At 41.8% G+C, this 26269-nt stretch overlaps 2 protein-coding genes across 2 annotated transcripts in view; one reads left to right on the top strand and one right to left on the bottom strand.

The window, feature by feature from the left end:
* Window positions 1–7415, top strand: part of LOC119852590 (kinesin-like protein KIF28P) — a 63029-nt gene extending 55614 nt beyond the window's left edge. The window contains exons 22-24 of the mRNA XM_038393966.2: window positions 4002–4152; window positions 4406–4599; window positions 6987–7415. Coding sequence (XP_038249894.1) covers window positions 4002–4152; window positions 4406–4599; window positions 6987–7151 — 510 coding nt within the window. The 3' untranslated portion in view covers window positions 7152–7415. The remainder of the gene's footprint in view (window positions 1–4001; window positions 4153–4405; window positions 4600–6986) is intronic.
* Window positions 6949–26010, bottom strand: SCCPDH (saccharopine dehydrogenase (putative)). Its single transcript, XM_038393974.1, has 12 exons — window positions 25586–26010; window positions 24007–24119; window positions 22928–23008; window positions 20846–20975; window positions 19440–19489; window positions 18793–18923; window positions 18048–18165; window positions 15881–16000; window positions 15740–15796; window positions 14433–14544; window positions 9555–9636; window positions 6949–8334 (listed from the first exon to the last, which is right to left on the bottom strand). Exons 1-12 carry the CDS (start codon window positions 25788–25790, stop codon window positions 8229–8231), a joined length of 1305 nt encoding a protein of 434 aa, XP_038249902.1. The 5' UTR covers window positions 25791–26010; the 3' UTR covers window positions 6949–8228.
* Window positions 26011–26269: the final 259 nt, after the last annotated feature.

The raw sequence follows: 26269 nt of genomic DNA, 5'->3' as shown, positions 1-26269 counted from the left end.
GAAAGACATGTATTCCTCTCTTCCCGAGAAGTGTCGCTACTACAGCCATGCATTTGGTAAAAACCCAAGGAGCTAAGGAGAGACCAAAGGGGAGCATTGTGTAACAATAATGCTGCCCTGAGACTACAAATTTCAGAAACTTCTGTGGCTCAGGAAAATTGCCACATGAAAATAAGCATCCTGAAGATCAAAAGCAACAAACCAGTCATGATTCAAAGCTGGTAGGATAGTAGCTAGGGTCACCATTCGGTATCTCATGTACCTGTACCTGTTGAGACCCCGGAGATTAAGAATACATCCCACTCCTCTCTTGTATTTTCAAATCAGGAAACACCCTGAGTAGAATCCTTGTCCTTAGGCATGGACTTCCTTGCCATTGTCTCTCATTAGCTGCTGTTATACAAGACAGTTAGGGGCCAGATGAGATTAGAAGCACTCTTTGTGGGTCTTAACAGTGCTTCATTTATAAGGAGGACGCAGAATGTCCTCCAGCTTGTGGGTATGTTCCTGTACAAACTCATGTTGAAGCCATTCACTTCAGGAGATCTTGATGCAATTTAAAATCCTCAGCCCCTGGAAAGGAAGAGTCCAGTACCATGGTCTCATTCGGTGTCTCGGAGATGAAAGAAGCGGAGCCATTGGAACCTCTCTGTCAAGATCCCTGTACATGTGGCTCAGGCTGAACCTGCTCTCAGGAGTCAGCCTCCATCTGAGTCTACAACGATGAAAGTGGCTGAGGAGGGAATACCACAGGCTGATTGGATGACCTTGCCATGGAGTGTGTTGAGGATTGGGAATTTTCAGATCAAGGAATGTCCTCCAGGTTCCAAGAACATTGGTGATAGGACTATGGCATTGATATGAATATGGCAGAAGCAGTGCCACTCTCAGTACTGATTGTGATCCATAGGAGGTCTTAGAGTAGCAGCCGTGTTAGTCTGTATTCGCAAAAAGAAAAGGAGTACTTGTGGCACCTTAGAGACTAACAAATTTATTAGAGCATAAGCTTTCGTGAGCTACAGCTCACTTCATCTTGACAATCTACAATACTGGTGTCTCAAAGCCAAGGTAGAGGGGAAGAATGTCCCCGAGCTCAATCCTGACCAGCACTCAAGTCATCCAAAGGCAATGGGGGAGCCACTGCAGGAGAAGCAAGCAAACATCCAGCCTTGTCCAATGTGCAATACGTCAGCTGCATCAGTACCAAGGCAGATACAGAATAACTGGGGAGTCAGGAACAGAGGGGCAAGGCAAGTCTGATACTGCCTACTATGGCAATGGAATGGGAAGTGCTGGGGCTGATGTCATCAGTACTGGACTCAATGGGCATCCCATGGACAGTACCGGAGTTTATGGTATAGCTTCCAATTGATGCCACCTCAGTACCTGAGAGTAGGTAAACGCTCCGGCTTCATCCTGTGTACCAGAAGAATCACAGTATCAGTCTGCACTCCTGGAAGAGGAGGCAGAATCTTCCTGAGCTCTGGAATGGTTGCAGTCCATTTTGTGAGGCCTTTTCCTTGGAGGATCAGAGGAAGGAGAATGATCTCTCTCCCTCCTGGGGAAGATATCAGAGTCTGGCCAAGGAACATCCACTCACTGTGGTTCTGAAGTTGCCTGAGGGGCCAGACAGTCCTGGAAGTCCCCAGCATTGTAGGGGTCTCATGGCCTGCTCCATAAGGTGCTGCTTGAAGTGCAAGTCCCTTACCACCTGTGTTCTTTTCTTGATTGATGTGCAGGTGGAGCACCTTTCTTTAATGTGCACTTCTCCCAAGCACCACAGGCACCATGTGGAGAGTCATATTGGGAATGGACAATGTTAAAACTTTGGAGAGGGTATTGCACCAGGATAACCATCTATCCTAACTAATTACTAGAACTAAACCTAATGTAGTACTGAGCTAAGTAACTTTCAGCTATGTACAACAAAATCTGAGCTAGAAAAGCATGCCGTAAATACCACACAAGGCTCCAATTCCAGCTGCAGGTGATTCAGTGTGCTGGGCTTGTGCACGTCGTCTTCGATGTGCTGAGTGGATTACACGTCTGCAACCCTTCAAAGAACAAGTCCCAGCTGCAATTTCCTCATCTTTCCCAGTGTGGCAGTGAGCCCCTTTTCCTCTTCTCCAGTTTGCACTTTTTAAGGTGTTCCTGGATCTTATTAAATACATTGCTGGGTCTTTCAACATATCATTGGAAGTGATACAAGATAAATCACAAACTGCTGGCCATTTTGCACCTTGCCATGCCTGTAAATCAAGGACTGTTGGAGCCTGCAAAAGACCTGGGGCAGACTCCAGCATAGACTGCAGCTATATCCAAAATGCAGACAGGCCAAGGGCTTGGAATACATTTTATTCTCACCCAGTACCAGAATCTCTTGTAGCAGCTGCCAGGAGAAATCCAAACCACAAGGGCCTCCCAAAATCAACACATAGGGAGAAAGACCCCAAAAAGTTGGATGTACATCAACATAAAGTTTGTCAGCCAGCCTCCAGATGCAAGTAGCTAATTACCAAACCTTTCTCACAAAACGTATTTACACTGAGACCTGCTGTCTCAAATTATGGACAGGCTTACTCCTGAACATAGGAATCAGTTAAAATCTATATTGAATGAGGGGCAGCTGATAACTCATACTTCCCTACCAACAGCACTTGACATGTCAGATACGGTGGCACGCACCATGGCTACATCTGTAGCAGTGACGAGATCGTCCTGGTTCCAGGTATCGAGAACGTCCAGGGAGGTCCACATCACCCTTGAGAACCTTCCCTTTGAAGGCAATTAACTTTTTGATTCAAAGACTGTTGAGGCACTCCATTCATGAAAGGTCTCCAGGGCTACTCTGCAGTCCCATGACCTGTACATTCCAGAAGGAAACAAGCAGGACCTCAGAATTCCTATAGGCAGCATAGCACCCCCTCTGGCCACTACTATTAGCAACCTCAGCAACATTGGAGCAGTTGAGAATCTGGTCTCTCTCTTCTTTACACTCTGGCAACACTTGTGTAGCCTGTTACGCTAATAAAAATCTCATTGAAATGAACTGGTTGCAAAATCAAGTTAGTTTAGCTAGTCATTTATGATCATTTCAGCTGGAGAAATTAACAGTTTGTTACAGTTTAAAGAAAATGAATGACCACTTGAATAATAAATACCTAGCTCTTACAGAGCACTTCTCATCAGCTTTCAAAGCACTTTAGAAAGAGGTCAGCATCATTATCCATAGTGTGTTAATAAATGAAAGGCAAGTGAGCGTCCCTGTAGATCAAGTAACAGAACTGTAAATCATACAGGTGCTTTGCTGTACACAGACCTGTGTTCTTTATTTTCTGCTTTCAATTTGAATTTATTTAGGATGGCCCATAGCAAATGATCTTATTGGAAAACTATCTTATTTCTCTTGCTTCCTCTTGATCATTTAATGCAGGACCTGCAGCACTTGATTTTCTAAAAAAGGTAAATTGATGTCACATAGTCCCTAATTAGTTAAAAAACAAACCATTGAAGTTCCTACTTAAATGCTTCTCTTTCTACCTTTCATACTGCAGTCACGCTTAGATAGCCAGTCTTTCTGTACACACTTGCACAGTCTTTGTGTTGTAAGATCTGGTATAATTTCTCTTGGTCAAATGACACTGATTATTTTTAAAAATCTTACATTAAAACAGTGAACAGCTGAATCAAACAGTGGTGGAGATTAGGATTTTGTATGGGCAGATGTGGTACAACTGTAAAATGTGTACACGGGCCCTAGATGATATAGTGGTGGCATATCAGAAATGCTACAGCATATTAATATTGATTCTTTGATAGGTGGATTGAAGTATAAATTGCTCCTCAAACTTAGTTTGTGCAATAGTGTGAACAGTGTGTGTACATAACTGCTTCCATGCAGGGTAGGTCATGATTCCAATAAAACCTTACATCCATCTGTAGAAGGACTTGAGAGCTAAAAATCCTTACTGGTATTGATACTTGAATGTTTTCTTTAATAGGGCACAGCTAACCAGATATCTGAACTTTACCTGAAGCTGCTGAAGTTGGAAGAGGAGACTGATCTTCTCAGAGATATTAACAGAGGTTTAAGGGAAGAAAATGCATCTCTCAAGGATAAACTGAAGAAATGGGAGACAGGACACCATGAAAGTTAGTGCAAAATAGAAACCATGCCAAAAAATCGCATTTTTCTGTTATGGTTAAGGTGCACTGTGGTTAGAGCCTCCTGGAACAGTTGGTGTTAGAGTTTGTGCCACTGAATTTTTTTTCTCTAACAAGAGAATATGGATGAAATTGCATCACTTTCATCTAATGCCAATATAAAAACGCAAAACGATATATTGTGTCTGTCAGTCTAGGTTTTATTAGTAACTAATAAAATCCCTCCTGTTTTGCATTCTAGGTAAGAAATTAAAGTCTCCTAATAAAAGGGCAATTAAGACGACCAAACAGCCTCTCTCATCAAAGGAAGCTGACCAAATGTGCAACCATCGGACCAGCTATGATGCTGAATTTGCTAAAGCTCTTAAGGTCTTCTACCAAAACATGAACATAGTGAGAGGGCAGTTCCTGAAGCTCAAGCACAGCAAGCCCCCCGTATGTATGATTTTTATGCAGTTTACTTTTATGACTTGAGTCATTGTGTATACGAAGCTTTGATTACCTAAGAATGAAGATACAACTCATCTTGTCCTTTGCTGTGGCTGCTACTTTCCTTCCTGTATTTGTACTGGAACCAACCTCCTCTCCTCCATGTGTTTAGTGTGGCTGTATTATCAATATCAAGGTCCACAAAGTGTCGATATCTTGTAACATGCTAGGTATTCTAACAGTGGAAAGACACGCACTGCTGATGCTTCAAATGCAAGGAGCGAAGTGCTTACTTGTCAAATGGAAAATGAGTGTTTTATCCCAGCCGGCAGTGCAGAAGGATATCAATACCTTAGGCTCACAAGTCTTATTCTCGAGAAAAGAAGACTGGGGGGACCTGATAAGTCTTCAAATATGTTAAGGGCTGTTATAAGGAGAACTGTGATCAATTGTTCTCCATGTCCACTAAGGTAGGACAAAAAGCAATGGGCTTAATCTGCAGCAAGGGAGATTTAGGTTAATATTAGGAAAAACTTTTAACTCCTGGGGGTAATTAAGCTCAGGAATAGGCTTCCACTGGAATCCCCATCATTGGAGGTTTTTAAGAACAGGCTTGACAAACACCTGTCAGGGATGGTCTAGGTTTACTTGGTCCTGCCTCAGCACTAGAGGCTGGACTTGATGACCTCTCAAGGTCCCTTCCAAACCTACATTTCTATGATGATGATCATAAAAAAGGACGTGCACCAGTTTCTAGTTCCAGCCCCTAGAAAGATGCCTCTGCAGAAAAATCTCCATGGGGATGTCTTCCTGGCTTGTTTCACTAAAGCCTCATTGCTCGAATAACCTGATTCTATAAGAAAAATATTTCTATGTGAAAAACTCCAAAATGGCAGTCCCCATTAAAAGTCAGTCTCTTTGATTGTGCAGCATAACACTGCTGTTAGATTATAGCTGATAGCCTGGAGGGCCCTTGAAAACTGGCAATTTTCAGGATCACCCCTTTTTTGCATCCCGTTTCTGTCAAGGGCAGCTGCTACCAACGATTGCCTGATGCTTCTAGGCTTCCCTGACCACCTCCTCTCCCTTATCAAGGCCACAACAATTGCTGTTACTGCTCACTTGCCTAAGCTCCACTCAAGGACCCACAACTCCTTGCCAACCACACGCTTGTAGCTGTCTTACTCTGCCTACAGTAAGGCTTGGATGCAGAGTACATTCCCTCGGGCTGCTCAGTTAACCTTGTGTGGTTGCTCCTTCTCAGTCCTTCATAATTAGTTGTGTGTACATCACCACTTGCCTACAACTTCTATAGCAACTATAAGAGTCTCTGTGGGTAAATAGGGGAGGGGAAATCAATATGTGTTATCACAAGGTTGAAAAAAGAAGAGGAGGACTTGTGGCACCTTAGAAACTAACAAATTTATTTGAGCATAAGCAAACTCATGTCACTTCATTGTGACTCAGTAATTATTCATTTTACGTGTACTGTTCTGGTGTACTTCAGCACTACATTAGGAATAAAACAGGGGTGACCTGAAATGGGTAAGAGGGGGCGTGGGGCCTTTTTTACTATTTTAATTTTTTGTGTGTGAATATTTACATTAAAAAACACTGTTATGGACTTTAGTTGTTGATGATGGAAAGAAGCATTAGACTAAGTTTTTTTTTTTCAAATCTGAACTGAGGAAAAATCTTTGTCGTCTTCTGGTTGTAAGTCTTTAATATTAAATGTTGTAACTTCCATCACCCAGAGTCTAACAGGGTAGACAAGATCTGAATTTCTAATGTAAGAAATCTTTTAGACCTTTGTTATACATTCAGAAGCAAACCAAACTCTAAAGGGGGCAAAACACAGATGTAGTCTTGTAGAAACAGGTTGGTACAGTGCTCTGATATTAAATGTATTTGTCAGGAGCCTATTTTGGCCATAAAGAACTAGTAGAAATGCACTTGCCCTACATCACTGCTATTAATTTGTGTGTGTAAACTGATCTTTATTTGGGGGAGGTGGTGTGAAAGTAGTGCAGTCTGGAGATCCCTGGAGAGATGAAAAGTACTGCATATCTCACCACTCACTGCTGCTGATTCTAGCTTGAGGACCTGTTCTGCTCTCCTACTTGCCTTTCCCAACTCAGTTACATGTGTGCTATTTTGTTCAACAGGCAACACCACTGCTATGAAACCATCTCTAGTTTCAATTTAACTGTGATTTGTCCCATCCTTTCTGCTTCAGAGATAATTTAGTGGTGTTTTAACTATTACCTGCTATTTTTTAGTTACTGCCTTAATCACCCCCATGCCACTCTAAGACATCCATGAGGAAAAGATATATAAAATAACATGCACACTGAGTCCAATATATACTCATTAATTTTATTGGTCTTTTGCAGGAAGAAGATAACCTTCAGATGCTACGTCTTTTTACAGAGAGACAATCACACATGTTGAAGGATTTCGGGGAGCAGCTTGAATCTAGCATATGCAGATTGAAAAATGATGTTGCTCTTATAGTTAAAAAGAAGAGAGAAAGCAAGCATGGCATAAGCAGTTCTTGAGCAACAGTGACTTAATTATTTAACTTTGCAGTCTGCCATTTGTAGTGGATAGCCAAACCACAACCTTAAAGCATAAATAAATAGTTAGGCTTAGCTTAATCCATACTTGGTGTAAGACTAAGCAACTCAGCTTTCTTGTTTAATTACACATAATTTGTACAAAGACTTCAATTAGAAGGTGGTAATTTTCACTGCTGTAGGTCACTTATTGTGCTATACACAAAGATGGACTAAAGCTGCTTGCTTGTCATACTAAATCTTCAAGTTACAAAAGTATTTCCCTCTACATCTCTAGAATCACATGAATAAGATTTATACCATGAAGCACCTATCCTCATAGCTTCTGCACTCATGTTAATGCAGGTCAAACAAGGCTAACAAATTAACTTGCATGTTATAACTGTCTTTCTTAAATACTCCATCTACTCCTAATGTGTTCTTGTTTTTCAGTGTAACTCCTAGAAATAAGGAGCTGGACTTTCCTAGTGTAAAGCCCATTACAGCAAGTTATGGAGAATTACAAGAAATTGAAGCCAGTCTTGTTTTTATAAGTACCAAATCATACAAAATGACCACAGCACAAATAAGTGATCCCTTCCCTTAAACAGTCATAAGTAATGGCTTGATTAGCTAAGGCACTTGTTATCCAGTCCCTTCAGTAGTAAATGGAGTTATTTCTTAAATCCCTTGACTGACAAAGGATGACTTGAATCTACTGTTATGCTAGCTGAAAGCTCTCCCACTACTGCCCCCAATTTACCAATACCTATTAAAATTCTATAGATGATCAGACCTAAAACACACATGCATCCCATTAACCTCTCTCAAATTTATACAGGATTATAATTTTTGACATCTAAATAGACACTGAAGCAGTAATTTCTCTAACACCTCATAGTTTAGGGGTATTAATCTCTTTGCATTAGCTGGTTCACTACACAAAATGCTACAATCCTTTTTCACCATTGTTAACAATACAATTATTTGTAAATGATTTTATTTGGTTTTAAATCTGAATAAACTCTTGCTATGTTAGTTCATGCAACTATAGTTTTCCTTGGAATTAATTTTGAAACTTCAGGCTTCTGACTTGCTAACAACAGAGAACTCAATGCCATGTTTGTTCAGCCGATCAATCAGTTTTGTTTTAGAGAAAGCAGCTCCTGGAGTATATACGCCACCTCTGTTAAACAAATTATAAAAACAGGTCAAATATATTTAATCTGAGTACTGAATTGTAAATTACTACCAAAGGTACAACAGTTTGTCTTAACTACAGTATTCCTTATGCTTGTGACTTAATTGAGCATCCCAGGATTTTGGTGCCTGCAACAAGAGCTCTTGTGATGATGCAAGCTCATTTTGGGGATTTTACAGTCTAGGCAACCTATGGCATGCGTGCCAAAGGCAGCCCATGAGCTGATTCTTAAACATTTTAAAAACCTTATTTACTTTCTATACAATAGTTTAGTTATATATTAGATTTTTAGGAAGAGCCCTTCTAAAACCATTTAAAATGTATTACTGGCACACAAAACCTTAAATTAGAGTGAATAAATGAAGACTCAGCACACCACTTCTGAAAGGTTGCCGACCCCTGCCTTCATGGATGGACTGTCTCTATAGCAGAGAGGGGTCTCAAAGCAGTAGGAGGCAGAGAAATGTTGCTGGACCCAGGAGTAGTTCTTCAGCAATTCCCTCTGTTTCTTGCTGCCCCAGGACCCTTGATGCTAATCCATCCATGAAGGCAGGGATCACTGACAAGTTCTCTCTGCAGGCTCTCACACACAGCTCTACCAGCATGGCCAGCCCTGAAGCATTTCAAAAGGTAACTTTTTTGTATAAAAGTGATTTTGATAGCTACATAAATAAATATCAGTAATTCCAATATTTAAAATCTCAATGGCCCAAATAACCAAAAATTAATTGTAATTATGCTTCTGCCCTGGATGCAGCAGTAGCTTTTCTTCTACTACACCTCCTTTGTGCCAGCCAGAAAAGCAGCCCCAAGGTAGGAGGGGGAAGACTAATTAAAAATTAAAAAGCTAATTGTTTACATTTCTAATTACAGAAGACAAGACTGATATTTTATGCAGTTATCAGAATTAAAGTGATTAATTTAAAATTGTGAGAATTGGTTATTACAAATAATTATGCACTGAGTTATAGAAAACTTTGCTTGGTTTGGGGTTTTTCCAGAACTTAATAATGTGGTTGATTTTGTGAAGACAACTCACATAAATCTCTATTGAAAAAAATTGGATAACTTGATACACAAGGAGCATGCTGTGTGTTTCTGGATGTTCATTTTCCAGCACCATTTTAAATGCACAGAGGATGAGGGGGTTAAAAAGAGCCCTGTCTGAATGCACACATACAGTACATAGGAAAATAAAGACTCACTGTTTAGGAAGAGAACTTGCATCCTTTAGCAGCGCTATACCTGCCTGAACCATTGCTACTGCTGTAGCAACATAGCCAGCATCTGCAAAAAATGTGATAATGGAGTAGATATCGATCTGTTGAGCACCAATAAGGTGTGTGACGGCTTGCTGAAGACTGATGTATATAATTAGATGGAATATAGAGCCCAAGGTTCTAACACAACCCAGTCACTGTTCAGCGTTAAACATGGATCAGAGTTTAGTAGCAAGAGAGCTCAGCTTGTTTAGTACCATGAGGGGAAAAACAGCATAAAACATAATTTTAAACCTTTTATTAAAGATGAAGGAAACAGTTAAAGCATTTGAATTGTAAAGTAAGGCTTTCATTTTAACAACATTCCTTGTTCCTTTTCCAGTTTAAATATTCTCTCAAGGAAAAACCCTTGTTTGGCAGACAGATGGTAACAACTGACTTTTTGCGGGAGAAAAAGTTAGTTTAGAGACTGATGCTGCTGTTGAAGTGGGGTCCTATTTCAGTCAGTGTTTGGGATTCAGCTGGAGCTGTAGAGGTGTTGGTGTCATCTGGGTCCCTCTCTCTGGCCAGTACATCCCAGGAGACTGTGGGAGGTGGCAGCCATGTGGTGAGGTTTTCTCTTAGCCAATCTGTCTGTCTTTAAAGACCCATAAAGGGAATGGTGAGTAGAACAGCCCATCCTCATTATTTTGTCCACCAATTAGGCCTAGTTTCTGATACTAATTTTGATTCACTGATTTCTGGTTCCATACTTCCTGATCTTAACACAGACCTTGAGTTATACCACTAGACCTTTTTGTTTGTACTAATTCCATGCGTCTCCCTTTTGCAACTTTTCCTATCAACATTTATTACTGTAAATTATTTTGACCCTTATGGGCTTTCATGTACATTTTACAGTTGAGCTCACAATTAGTCTTGTAATAATTGGGCCTACAGCTTTACCCTATCATTAAGGCTGAAATCTAGGTGACTGATTTTGACTGTCTTGACTATGGGCCCACCCCTATGGACCAATAGTCTCCTTCTTGTAGGCCCCTGTGTACAGAAGCAGCATGACTGGTAGATCTGGAGCTTCTTAGGATGAGCACACAGACCATATTCAAGAGGAAGGGCCTCACCACTGCCATGTGCAATGTCAAGGTTCCTTTCCCACTCTGAACTCTAAGGTACAGATGTCAGGACCTGCATGAAAAACCCCCTAAGCTTTCCCAAGGTACAAACTTTGCCTTGTCCTTGAACCCTATGCTGCCACCACCAAGCGTTTTAAACAAAGAACAGGGAAAGAGCTGACTTAGATGTCTTCCCCCAAAGTATGCCCCCAAGCCCTAAACCCCCTTTCCTGGGGAAGGCTTGATAAGAATCCTTAACAATTGGTACAGGTGAACACAGACCCTTGGATCTTAAGAACAATGAAAAATCAATCAGGTTCTTAAAAGAAGAATTTTAATTAAAGAAAAGGTAAAAGAATCACCTCTGTAAAATCAGGATGGTAAACACCTTACAGGGTAATCAGATTCAAAACATAGAGAATCCTTCTAGGCAAATTCTTAAGTTACAAAAAGACACAAAAACAGGAATATACATTCCATCCAGCACAGCTTATTTTACCAGCCATTAAAACAAAACAGAATCTAACGCATATTTAGCTAGATTACTTACTTACTAACTTAACAGAAGTTCTGAGGCTGCCTTCCTGATCTGTTCCCAACAAAAGCATCACACAGCCAGACAAACCCTTTGTCATTTGTCCATCCCCCACCCTCCAAAGTATCTTGTCCTCTCATTAGTCATTTGGGTCAGGTGCCAGCTAGGCTACCTTTGCTTCTTAACCCTTTACAGGTGAAAGGGTTTATAGCACTGTATACAGAAAGGTGGTTACCTTTTCCTTTATATTTATAACATGCAATAAGGACTCGCAGGAAAGAGATAGATATACACACACACACACACACAGAGAAAAGGTGGGATGAGACTCAGGGAAGGTATATCTCAGGACTTTGTTCTTTTCAAAGATTTGTAACTCTCAGCTACAAAGAAATTACCTGTGTTCCTTGTTTTCCTCCCAACTTGTCCCCAAATAAGTTAAACTAGAAGCCCAGAGTGACCATAGGCCAGCTGGGAGTTCTGAGGCACTGGTTACAGAGTCTAGGGCAGCTAGATCCCACATCCCAAGTAAGGGCATCAGACATGTCTGTACCTAGGAATGAGCACTAGAGTCCCTTACTGTCAACTGCAGTCAACTTTGAAGTACATGGGACCCAGGAGTTGGGTCCAATTTCAAAAGACTGGTGACTATACAGTGAGGCCAATTTGTAACAATCACAGAAGTACTCTCTCTTCACATCACTTTTAGTCTCTCACTTCCTAGGTGGAATATCAGAAACTGAATCAATTTACAGTAATACTGTTGTAATACACCTCTACCTCGATATAACGCGGGTTCGCATAAAACACTGTAAAGCTCCGACACGCTGCTCTGAGCAGCGTGTTTAGGGTGCCAAGCCAGGACCGAGGGGTTGGATAAGGAGCACAGGGTCTTGGGGGGGCAGTCAGGGGTTCCCCCCCAGGTCTGAGAGACAGCTGTGGGGGGGCACTTTTGGGGGCCCTGCAGTCCCAGAGTGGCCCAGGGGATTAGCGGGCAGGCCAGAAGTAGCCCACTCCGCTTCCCTTGCTCTGCCCCCAGCTGTGTCGCTCGGGGAAGGGGGCTTGAGGGAAGGGATTCCCCCCCGCACTCACCAGCAGCCACAGAAGCGGAGCAGCCCAGTCCCAGCCACAGCGCTCTGCTTCCCGCCCCAGGTGAGTGCTGGATCTTTCCCCAACCCCCTCACTCCCTGCAGCAACACAGATGGGGCCAGGGCAAGGAAAGTGGAGAGGGCTGGGGCTGCATCACTCCACTTCCCGCCACAGGTGAGTACAGGGGATGTCCTTTCCCTAAACTCCCCGCACTCACCAGCAGTGGTAAGTGGAGTGCTGCAGCTGGGAGGTGGCAGAGTGGAGTGGGCTGGGGCCGCGTTGCTCCGCTTCCTGCTGCTGCCGATGAGTGCCTGTCAGGGGGCAAGGGCTGTGGATGGGGTCAGAGCAGTCAGGAGACAGGGAGAAGGGGGGCTGGGGTCCTGGGGCTGATTAGGGACAGGGGTCTCTGGAGGGGGCGGTCAGGGATTGGGGGGAGAGGGGGAGGAAGCAAGTTTAACATAATGCGGTCAGATTTTTTGCCTCCCAAGGACTGCATTATATCAGAGTAGAGGTGTAATTAGGTCTACAAATATACCTTAATGGTGAGCTCAACTGTGACATATGAGTAAAAGTGCATAAAATGTCACAATAAGCTATCAACAACATATATTGATGGGAAAAGATGCAAAAAGCATACAGACTGAATACATACAAACAAAAAGGCCTACTGATATAACTCAAGGATAGTGTTAATATCATGCCTGGTGAACATCAGAAGGGTGGGACCAAAAATCAAAATGTATTGTTTTGGAAGTAGGTCTAACTAGTGGACAACATATGAGGATGGGTTATTCCACCCATCACGCCTTTTTTGGAGGGGGAAGAAGAAATCAAGAAGCAGCTGTCTGACAACAACAACTGCAGAGAGACTTGCCATCATGGCTTCCTCCCCCACTGTCTCATGGGACACCAGGATCTGCCATAACACAACAATAGGTCTTCATCTTCCCGCTCCAGAGAGGGACCCAGATACCACCACCTCTACCTGCTTCCTCAATCCATCCACCACCTGGGATAAAAGACTTTCTTTTACAAACACCATGTGTATCTTTTTCCTTTCCCTTTGTATGTCTTCTCTTGTCTGTCTGCCTGTCTCCTTTTTCCTTCTGTCTTAATAAGAGTCTGGTATAGACTATATTTTACAGCACTGCTGTAAGATTGTAACCAAGAGGCAGTTAAAACCTGTACAGGTTTGCCAGGTCCTAGAGTGGCCGATAAGACCACGTGCAATAGTGTTTTTCCAGTAGTGAGGATGGAAGTCAGTCAACACCAGAGAGAATCTGTATTTTCTATTTTTCCTGTTCTTTTGTTTCCTCTGTGTGTGTGTGTGTGTCTTATTTTGTTTTTAGGAAATGGATTGGATTTAAGAACAGCAACATCCCAACTAACTTCCCCCACCCCAAAGACAGTTATTACTACCTAAACACTGTCAAAGGGGGATGGGGAGTCCTTCTTTAAAAAATTTTGAGCTAGAGGGAATAGGAGCAGGCATGTTCCTAAAATAAAAGCCTTAATGTTTTTTTTTCCTTCTTATCTATACCTTTATTAAAGGATTAAAAATATTTCTAATGATGTGTTTGCTATAATGCTAAGCAGGTTAAGGTCTCTCTATACCAAACCCTCGTTAACATTAGACAGTGACAGGGTCATAAAACACCTTTAACTCTTTGTGACCATTATATTCCATCAAAATTAACAACAGTACACAGGCACTCTTCCCAAAAAAATCATGGAAAAGTAGCTTGTTAGTAGCAATGGCTGTGTTAAGCCTTGGAATAACCACAGAGTGAGATGCAATTACTGTTGAAATTCCAGGTTGCTATATGAAATGGAAGTCCTACATAAGTTAAGGTAGTAAGCTAATTTTTTTTAATTGTAGTAGTGTTATTTACATCTGGTGGTTTCAATTCTCCAGTTTAACTTCTTGCTTACATAACACCCGCAGGCAGATTTCCTTCCAATATCACTGCCTCTTTATAAAACAGCTGGCAACTATAAAATGGCTTCCAGCTTATTCAAATACTCTTTACAATGCTAAAAATAATGGTCAGTAGAAGAGGGGTACATGACAAACAGCTGACCTTGAATTTTTAAGATGGCCATAATAAAGCATTCTGGCTTCTTTACCTGGTCCTTTCACTTGGGTGCAGATTTTTACATTTGGTTTGCCCTGTTGTGGATCTTGGCCCTCGCAGTATCCCTCACCAAAAAATGTCATTGTAAAGGATGATCCATCTATCTGCAATGCAGAAGACAAGAAGTGCTTTCATTTACAGAGTAGCCATTTCTTTATGTAATACAACAATTTGTGTCTAGAAAGCATATTTCATTTTTTATACCTTTTCATAACAATATATATTACACCAAGAACTTTTCTAGTCTCTCAGCCCAGATTAACTAACTTGGGCTGTGGGGTTAAAAAACAGCAGTGTAGATATTTGGGCTCTAAAACCTTCCTTGCAGGATTTAAGAGCCTAGGCTCCAGCCCGAATGTCTACACCGCAATTTTTAGCCCCAAGAGCTCAAGTCAGTTAACTCAGGCACTGAGGGCTTGGCTACACTTGCAAGTTAGAGTGCATTAAAGCAGCCTCAGGCACCCTAACTCATGACCCGTCCACATGGCAAGGCACTTAGAGCGTCTGGACTCTGCAGCTGGAGCGCTCCTGGTAATCCACCTCCACGAGAAGCGCAACGCTTGCTGCGCCTTGGCTGAAACACCCCAGCGTCAGCGTGAATGAACTGTTGCATTACTGCACTGCGATCGGCCTCTGAAAACATCCCATAATCCCCTTAAGTCAAGTGGCCACTCTTGTCATTGTTTTGGAATTGGCTGCAGGAATGTGGATATGCCCTTTCAAAGCTCTGTTTCCGACAGCCGGCATGCTTATCTGCTCTGGGACAAAGCAACCATTAATGTGGAATATTGCTTGCTGGGAGTGTGTGAGAGAGAGAGAAAGAGGCGCACGTGCGCAGGGGGGGGGGGGGGGATCTGCTGCTGTCTGAACTTACAAGACAGCATGCTGACATACTCTCAGCCCCCCAAAAACCCACTCTCCCCACCCCACATACATACAACACACTCCCCCCCGCCCCATTTGAAAAGCACATTGCAGCCACTTGCATCCTAGTATAGCTACCACAATGCACTGCTCTCTGTGGCACTGCAAGAGCTGCTAACGTGGCCATGCCAGTGTGCTTGAATCTGACAGCGTGAACACACTGCAGCACTTTCCCTACTGCACTCTCCGAGGGCTGGTTTAATCCACAGCGCTCTACATCTGCAAGTGTAGTCATGTCCTGAAAGTCTCTACCATGGGTTTTTTATTGCAGTGTGGACACACCCGAAGTGGCAGACTCTAGACTCTTGCTTTGTAATTTGCATAATAACAGCAAACACCAAAATGCTGTATAACTGGGGATGAAAATTAAATTACCTGCTTTTGTGTTGGTCCTTTCCTTGTAAAATGTCCACTAGAGAAAAATTCTGGGTACTGCAGAAGAAACCCCAAAACTAAATTAGAAAAAGCAACTGGCCAGCATGTCTGAAATGTTAAAAAATGAAAAACAATACTTACTTTTGTCAGGAGATTTCTTCCAAAGCTAAACTTCACAAGAAGAAAAAATAAAAGGCCAGCAAACATCAGCTTAATAACAGATGCAATACCACCCACTGTTGCATAAGCTGCATACTGCACCTAACGGAACACAAAACGATAATTTTTCAGTAAAAGATTTACATAACAATTACTTGCCTCTCAGCTCTTATCTAAGACAAAAAACCTATTCCACTGTGCTGATGTCAAAAGATATTCCACAGCAGAAAGATTTCTTCAAACAGCTGTTAGGATTGGTCTACACTACAAAGTTAGGTCACTTAAGCACTGTACATCACCCAAGGCTGTGAAAAATTTCACGTTATGCAACAAAGTGAAGCTTCCCTAAGCCTTGGTATAAACACTGCTAGGTCAACAGAAAAAAAATGTTTCCATTGATCTAACTACTGCTTCTCAGAGATGTGGATTTAGTACAGCAACAGAAGGACCCATTCCATCGCTGTACAAAGTATCTACACTAGAAATGCTGCAGTTGTGCTGCTGTAACATTTCTGATATACGCATACACTCAGTTCCAACCATCTCTGACTAATGCTGCATTTTCAGTATTCACAGTGAGTAGAAAAAATAAGGGGAGAACTATAATTTTGTGGTACAAGCTGTAGAGAGGGGACATGATAAACAAGAGAACAGTGCAGAACAGATCTTAAATCAGATACACATTACTTTTCTTCTTCCTTTAAAACTACATTTCCCATCTTTTTTTGCCTCAACACAAGCAAAACTAACTTGGTTTTACATGATTCAAGAGACTGCTGGTACTCATCTCCTGTTGAGAACATGTGTAAAAGCTCAGCACCCGCACACTGTGAACATAGAGCATTACTCACCTTGATGCTGCCCTCAATCTGCACACCCAAATCCCACAGACATCAATAAAAACACCAGGTGCGATCAAGAGTGGCATTAGCCCTTGATCACAATCTACTTACTACTCTACACAGACCTGACAGTTTTGGGGGCAGGGAGTAGGGAATTAAATGACAGTATTCCTTAATGCACAGAGGAAACCATTAGAAGATGTTAAACTAGAAAAGAGGCTATTTTTAGGAGTGTTTGATGCTGTAAGTAATGTTAAAATAATAAAGACCTATGCATAATATGGATCAGTATCTAATCTTAACAGATGTTTAAAATGGTGCAGAATCACATGGAAAGAGCTAGAGTCAAAATCTGTTATATTTTATGTTTGTAATATGGGCCAACCACCTAAACCTCTGGGCATAAATTACTTCATAATTAGAATGAAAATTATTAATTATATACAAGTCCAACACTTGACTCTGTCCAAAAAACAACAGAAAAACTTAATGTTGCTCCAATACTTCTCTAAAGAGCATAAACAATATTCTAACCCAACTACTTCACTCAGTTTTACAAGTGAAACATTCCTCAGCCTTCCTCCAGCAAAAACCTAAAGTAGAAGATTAATTTTACCCTATTTTCCAAGGTGAGCAAACACCTACTCTAATGAACTGACAAGAGAGGCGAGTTCCAGGGTCAAGAACTTCTAATGAGAAAACCCTTCCCACAAAGTTTGAGTTTAAGAACTTGTTCATCTCTATCTCATCTGTATGGAAGGTATATAAAGAGAAGCATTCTTAGATAGCCACGGTACAGACCCTATAGGGATTTATAGGTTAACTGTAACTTAAACTGCGCTCAAAAGCAAAAAGGAGGCCATTGCAGCATACGGAATTCTTTTATGTACTGTACAACACGGCTCACAACACTAAGATGACAAGCTGCATAGAGCATGTTAAGTAGTTTAGCCTACAGTTGACAAGATTCATGAAGAAATGGTATTAGGTCCACACCTGAAAGATGGTACCCTGCTAGCAAAGCACAGAGTGCAGGGTGGGGAAGGGTAAAAAACAAAAAAAACTAGGACACCACAGCCAGCTGAGATTCCAGGAGCAAATGAGGCTCCCACAAGAACCCCCAACTATTAACTTCTACTGAAGCTTAGTAAGGGGAAAGACAATGCGTTTGTCCCTTCTCTAGCAACCCTAAATCTGTAGCCAGTCTAGTCTGATGATAGTTGATTTGAAGAGATGCTTCATGCCACTGAAAGCGCTACGAAGAACACAACAGAACACTGATTAAATAAACATAAAAGCAAACTTACAGGTGTTTCTTGCAAATGTGTGTGCAAATACCGTTGAGTTCGTTTTACAACAGAGACGTCTGCTCCCATGAAAGGAATGGAGTACTCTTTGAATTCCTGACTGTAAAACACTAGTCCTCTGAAGGCAAAAGAAACATTCATTAATATTTTCCATCACTTACTGTAATGTCATTTGTATAGCTATTCTTTTCAAAACTTAGCAAGTTGTAAAACTGACTTACAATTGTAACAACTTGGACAAAAATAGACCATTTTCCTTAAGCATTCTTACCCCATACTCTCTCTTTCCTTTGGGTTTAAGTAATAAATAATCCAAAAACCTGAGCCAAATGTATCCCTACCACAAACCAAAGTCAATTGCATTACCAAGGGATGAATTTGACTTACTGCCTGTGCAACATTTTCTCCTTCCATAGCAGCAAGAGCTTTTGAAATGCAATTATTTAAATCTAGGATCTAGGTAAATCTAGGATCAAAAGGTGCTCCTAACAGTTTCTCTAATAAAGCTTTCGGTACAGATGATGTTACCAAAAAAGAATCAATTTTGATGCATTTTTCCCTCATTGTACCTTATCTTGAAATATCAGATACATTAAACCTTTATTTAAGCAAGTTATTCCTCCAATTTTACCAGACAGGAAACATTCCTTCTTTTAGAAATTTATATTAAAATATAATATAATTATAAAGCTCATGGGGAAAGATTAAAACAAAACAAAATTCTGGTCTTATAAGTTTCTCTTACCTTCTTTTTTGTTTTGCACCAATGATTGGGAGAGGTCTGTATCCTATCTGTTTTCGAAGCTTCCTCAAATTGTCTTGATCTGCAAGGCCATGAATTGCTGACTTCCACGTTCCATCATGGATACTGTAACCCTAGTGAAATACCATGAAACTAACTACTCCAGTATCTAAAATCTGACCTAATGTTTAATCCAGCCTGGGGAAACTCTTTCCTTGTTACCACTTTTAACATTTCTCATACTATGTCTACATGCACGACCAACTGCATTAAAAAAATATATCGGCACTGGCACTACTGACAGCAGCTCAGGTTATGTTCTAATGTATTTTGCGCATGTTATCCCCGCCAACTCTTTACAAACAAGCCTTGCTATGATAAATGTTTTTATCAAAAGACTAGTTATCAGTCACATCAAGACTTATAAAATTATTTTTCATCACCATCAAAGGGCTGGCATCTAGCTTGTCCCATGGTCCGATATAGCTTCATGGCAGTTTTGAAAAGCTGCTACAAAGGATATGGTATTTTGATTATGGGTAAAAAATATTTATTTGGTTAGCTGCTGTCTCAAGCTTTGTAATTTTCATATTATGTATGCTTGTGGCTAATAAGATTGTAATTTCAGAAGACAATATAAACAAACTAACCGCAGGTCCAGATTTCACAGTCAGGAAACTTTCAACTGCAGTTAGGGTACCTTTAATGGGGGAAAAAGTATAAAAAATAAAAGTAGCTCATAGCATATGCAGTCATACAGCAGTGAACTAGACAGTAGTTCACCCACCGAGGGACACATCCAGACAGATTGTCAGAGGACTGATATCACTAACAGAGAAGGAAGAGTAAAGTAAGACTCTAGTATTGAAGTACTTTATCTCCAAGGAAAATAAACTAAGATTTGTGAGCCAAGGTTATTTTACTCACATTGAGTACCATAGGCAAAGTGCTTTTATGAGAGCATATGGTATTATCCTCACTCACTAACTCCCATCCTTGTTTTATATAAAGAAAGGACAGCTCAGTAATTAAAAAAAGGGAAAAGACAACATCAAGGCCCAAAGCATTTTTCGCCTTTGCTTTGACATTAAGCATTATGTAGGCAATTGAAACTTAGAAATGAAGTCACAAAATTTGGTAGCCCTTGAGTGCTATACTATAAATCAACTTGTTCCACTGCATTTAACTTATTATGTATAATTTTACATTTTGCTAAGTAGTTCAATTTTCTGTAATGAACAGCAAAACACATTTTCTCTCCCAAACTTTAGTTTACTGTCTGCTATATCTTAAACCCAAGATACCACCTTTTAAAATTTTATAAAAAAGTATCCCCACCTGATTGACTCTTACTAATATTATAAAGTATTTTGAGCTGTATGGACAATATCAGTACCCTGTCAGAAATATATTCCTCCCGCATCCCCAAGGTCCTTGGTATTGCCCAAACAGACCACAAGACCATTAAACAACATCAGAAAGAGAAAAGAGGAAGAACAAATGTCAAGAAAACCCCCCACACATTAGTACACTCATTTTCTCGCTAATCAAACTGCTAAATACAGATTCATTTTTATTAAAGTGAAAATCAGTATACCAAGATGTTAAGAAAAATCCTTTTAGCTAATAGCAATTATGACAGTAGATACGTGCGCATATATTTTCAAGATAATTAGTGTGGGGTCACTTAAGTGGGTAATTGTGTTGACACTTTAAAGGAAGGTCACAATGAAAGGTATTCAGTATACTAAATGCAATTCTGCTGGACATAGAATCCATAACTGAGAGTGAGGTCAACTTACAGCTGAAATGAGTTTAGTCATTTCAGCATAGCTTCTACACATTCGTCCTTCTTAAAGATAAAATAGCGACACTAGAACACTGACAGAAAGAGTATTTTATGGCTCCAACATCTACTGTCGTCTCTCTCATAAGCAATAAAAAAGGTTACGATTATTTCATGGAATTTGTGACTTTCAGAGACCACCGTGACATTTTCTGCCCTGGGGCTGGAACGGTCAGCAGGCAACCCCACAGCTCTCAGCTTTGACATTACCTTTCAAATTGTCTCTGGTGTACAAGACTCCCATATCTGCTGGAATAGAGTCAAAGCCACTGCTTCCAATGACATATACCCCCTTTTCTGCAGCTTTATCATTATATTTCAGATGCATTCCTTCCAGAAACTGAAAAATATTAAATACAAACATTTTAAGACAAATAATCCTGAACTGTAGTATAATCTGAACTTCAAGGAAACATGCTAAATTAACTAATTCTAACTTTAACCGTAACACAGAGGGAACCTTCTCCTTTTCGGGTTCATTTAGAAGGGAGCCTTACGTCACCATGTGCAGGTCAACAGACAGTGCTGCTGAAAAACCTCCAGCTCCAGCACATGGCACACATGCGCATCCACATTCGGAATACATATAGAAACCATCACTCAAAGTAGTACGGTTTATATTCTAAATAAAATAAAGTGTGGTAGAGGCCTCACTTACAAACCTATTTATTTATAAAACTCCACATCATACACATATTGTCTTATAACACAAGTCCCATCTGGTGGTAACAGTTCAGCAGTAGTCCACACATATCTATTTACAGCGTTCCAATGTTCTTTAGTCATAACATATTCACAGTGTCTTTGTGTAAAGTATAAGACAGTCAAGATATGTATCTTGGACATTGAAAATGAACAGCTCAACTGAAAAGCCACTCACACAGAAACACTTAACTTCACAGTAAAGAAATATTTTAAAACTGGGGTTTCAGTGAAAGTTATGTTTGTTCTCTTTCCTGTGGAAGATACAGTGTTACATTCTGGCCACCCCATAAGGCCAGTGACTAATTCTGCATAATTATGCTTTCCTCATTTTTCTTTACACAAATACCATAAAGAAAATTATGAGCCATTAAGAGCTAATATCACTAACCAACAGAACATTTTATAATTTTGAATTATAGAACCATCAGACTGGAAGAGGCCTTGAAAAGTCTCCTGAACTCAAGGCAGGATTAAGTATTATCAGACCAAACCTGACAGGTGTTTGTCCAACCTGCAGCCTAAAATCTCACTTGATTTTATTTTTTAAAGCATCATTACTCTGGTAAGACAGAACTGTACAAACTATAATTTATTTTAAGGGAGCAGAACAAGACAGAAAAGAATCACCTTTACTATTTACTTATCTATCCTCTGTGAAAGCACATCTGATCAGCCGTATTTCACATTTATATAGCATCTTTATCATCTCCAAGTTCTGGAGGACTATATACATATACCGAGTCACTGAAATGCAGAAGCTGGCATCTTTTAGGTACATAATACATTGCTCAACTGGGGAGGGAGGGAGCATTGTAATCAAGATCATCAGAGCAAATCCCTACTCTTAAAAATAGTGTACGTGGAATGTTTAATGTGCACATACACACAGCAGAAAAGGAATTCCATTTTAAAGATCTCTTCTAAAACAATTCCATGAGTCAGCTCTACCAAGATTTTAACTGTAATCTCCAGCAAGATGAGGTATTTCACGTGTAGCATAGCCCATTAACCCATCCTATAGAAAAGTTACAATCTATATCTAGGGAATCTACCAGAAGGTATGACATTTTACTAATTTTGAATTTTCAAGATTTCCCAAATGATTTAGCGAAAATCATTTCTAAAGTAGAATTTAGCCTCCTAAGTCACTTGAGCACTTTTGAAAATTGTACCCAGTACTATTAATCAGCACTTCTATATATACTCAAAGCATTTTATACACATGAACTAATGCTTACAACACTCCTGTGAAGCAGGAAAACAAGTATTTAATATTCCTATTTTATGGTTTGGAAAATAATGCAAGAGTTGAAACCCCCAGATGACATCACAGTCAAAATTAAAATTCATGAGTTCCTGATTTTCAGTCCCACAATGTTTCTAATGACTCTTAACTAAGAGTAAAAAAGGGAAACTAAGAACATATTTAAAATCACAGCTTAGAGACTGGAAAATATTTTTCCTGTTCAGGAATATCAGTGAGAACTAAAGATGTGACCCAAATATATTCAATAAAACGGTCTTTAGTAAATTATTCCCATCTGATATTTTCAAGCGGTAATTCATTCACTTGTTCATGCCACGTACCTGAGGTTCTCCACTGATGTCAACGCAACTTGTACCATTCTCAACACAAGCTTTCACTACTGGCTCTCCAAAAAACCTGTACTATAAACAGAAAAGGAAGCTATTTATCTTACTCGGCAAATGTGCAATAAAACAAATATTTTACAGACAGTTTTGCTAAATTATCACAGTAGGTTGGGAATTATCATTTGTTAGGATATGTCAACAAAATGTAACAGAGTTTGCCCTATGCTGACCTAAAATTCTTGAACTCATTCTTTGGGGGAATTTAAAGGGATACCATCAACTTGAAATGTAACTGGTTATCTAAAAGACAAACACTTCAAAGTACTTTCAGGCACTACATCTATTTCAGATTCTTCAGCCAATTTTTGTGGATTTACATTACATTTTTCAATTAAAATGTTCTCTCTTCTATTGCTGTGTGAGACTCACACAAACAAGAAGGAAAATTAATTACACTGGGGAAACATTCAAAGTCAATACACACCTGAAGTCCTGTCAAAACAGAAAACAAACTTTTCTTTAATCTTTCAGCTGTAGACATCGGCGTGGTTACTATTGTCTGAAAAATGTCTACCTATTATAGTTGTCTGATAGTTGCTAGTATCCCTTTAAATTTTCAGTTGCAGAATTCCCCCTGCCAACTCATCCACAGTAGATCAAAGGGCAAGAGCTGGAAGATAGTGTTGCCAAGACGTATAGAATAGGGGACTAGAGTACATGATAAATCTAAATTTGTTTTATTATTGTTTTGCATTAATACTAAAGTAAAATAAAATGGTCTTTACTGGTTTTATTTTCTAAACAAAACATATGCAACTATGGTGCAATACTTCATGTGCAATAAGCAGCCATTCCAAATTCACTGTCCGAAACAGCAGCACAATCTCATTAATATTTATTTATTCCAGAAACTATATTTAATTTTTAGAGTTTCACAGCTCATGTTTTGATTTTAAAAGACAGCATACTCAGTTATTACTTGTTTACAGTATACCAACGCCTTTTGTCAGTAACAGCATGTGAATTGCTTGTTTGTCCATTTTGTTTCTGATACTTAGAAGACTGATACTTACTGGGCCTACACAGTTGAGAACAACAGCTGCCTGTTTAGCCAGATCAGCAAGGGAGGATGGGTCACTGACATCACAGAGTATTATGCCAACTTCTGACTTTAGCTCTGGTTTTCCTGAAAATCGAAAGAAGTGTTACAATTGGAGCCTGGTACTCAGGTTACTATCCTCATCAAATTTACTAACTCTTTCTTTTAACTACCATTTTTATGGTCTTATTTATGGTATGAATAGAAACAAGGATAGGAAGAAAAAGGGGACGCTTTTCCAGCACTTTAACAAACTAGGACTTCTCCCTCCATTTTGTGGGGCAAAGGAGGATTAAACCCCAGTGGTGTCAGAGGTAAACACCAGCAACACCCTGTGTAACCTCACAACCGTTGCAAGGTATCTTGGCCTGATTAATGGGGCCAGTAGACTATGACTATTATTACAAACAATAATTGCTATCACAGTTGCTCCCCAAGGCCCCAAACACAGATGACAAGGTCACCCCATTCCAGCAGGGCTGCCCAAATCTTACTGACTGCTCAGCAGCCTGTGGCGACCAATCTCTCAGATCCCCATTCCATCCACAGGAGCTTGAAGGAGGGCTCCCCCAACATTTGTGACCAGTTGCCCCTTCCATCCAGAGTGTTAGGAGTTAAAGGAGATTGAAACAGGAAAAAGAGCTCTTAAGGCCCCAGCCACCAGTGGAGAGGAGCATGGGACATTGGCATCTGCATGGGGGGGGGGGGGAAGAGGGAAATGAGGAGCCACTGGGGAAGTGGCACTGCCATCCCTGAAGGGAATTACTGCTATGCCCACAAGGGGAAGTGTGGGGGTTGGGGGGGCTTGGGTAGGGGCCAGGCCATGGGGGGGGGCATTGCTACCACCACAGGGGGAAGGGGAACCAGGCAGGGCCATGGGGGCTGCGTGTGCAGATATCACCACAGGGGGAAGGGGTGACTGGGCAGGGCCATAAGGGGGGACGCCGATATCATCACAGGAGAAAGGGGGAACCCAAGCAGGGTCATGGAGGATTTTGCTACAACCACAGGGGGAAGGAGTGACCCAGCAGGGCCATGAGGGGGAGAGGCGCAACCCTGATATCACCACAGGGGGAAGGGGGGGCGGGCAGGGCCATGTAGGGAGAGGCCAGGCAGGGCCAGGCCGGGGTGCTGCTATCACCACAGGAGTCAGGGTGACTGGCCAAGGTGGTGGGGGAAGGGGGGGGGGGGCGCCCAGGTAGGACCATTGAGCGGAGGGGAGAGAACTAGGCAGGGCCAAGGGGACGGGTGCCGCTATCACCACAAGGAAGAGGGGGGCGGGCAGGGCAATGGGCGGGGGAGGACCAGGCAGGGTTATGGGGGAGGGGCCTGGGCAGGGCTATGGGGGGAGCAGATACTGTTATCACCACAGGGGGAAGGGGGGGGCCGGGCAGGGCATGAGGGAGGGGGGGTGTTGCTATCACCACAGGGGGAAGGAGGGGCCGGGCAGGGCTATGGGGGGGGGCAGCATTACGGGGGAGAAGTGAGGAGCCGGGGTCCCCCCGTTTGTTTAGCCCCCGTCAGGCCTCCGCCCTCCTCTTTCCTTCCCTTACCCAGCCTCTCAGCCGCCTTGTCCAACACCCCCTCCAGCTTGTCCCGGCTCCTGCCGGCCACGGCCCAGCGCAGCGAGCCCCGCAGTTCATCCCCGGCCGCCACCCGCGCCACCTCCTCCGCCACGAAGTGGCCCGTGAAGCCCGAGGCCCCGAACACCACCAGCTCGTAAGGCCTCCCGGCCGCCGCCCCGCCGCGGGTCGCCATAGAGACGGAGGGCGCGCGAGCAGCTGAACCTGGCGCGAGCTGCTCCGGGACTATTCACGGGGGGGGGGGGGGAGGCGCGCGACCCAACGCCAGCCCCGAGCGAGCCACAGGAAAGGAATCACGTGCCCCGCGCCCGCCCACTGCAGCCCCGCCCCCCTTCCGGGGGATGCTCCCGTCCGAAGTTCCGAACGACGCCGACGTGCGCCCGCCCGCGCAGACCGCTGGGAACACCCCAGCCTGGGGCAGGCGGCGGGGGGGGGGCGCGGAACGTCTACCTGCCCCCCCCAAAGCAAACTGACTTGTTGCAGAACAGCTACTCAGCGGAGTTGATTAGGGATTGGGCAGGGCTCCCTTACCCGTTGTGCCGTAGTTTGCAAATGAATTTGAGAGAGAAATGATTGCTGAGATGTGCCTGCCAAAGACTGCCTTGCAAAGATTGCAGGCTGCATAACAGGAAAACAAAATTATGTGAAAACTGG

Source organism: Dermochelys coriacea, chromosome 3 (genome assembly GCF_009764565.3).
Source record: "Dermochelys coriacea isolate rDerCor1 chromosome 3, rDerCor1.pri.v4, whole genome shotgun sequence".
Taxonomy (NCBI): Eukaryota; Metazoa; Chordata; order Testudines; family Dermochelyidae; genus Dermochelys; species Dermochelys coriacea.
Note: the sequence above shows the minus strand (reverse complement) of the source record. Positions and strands in the feature narration are given on the sequence as shown.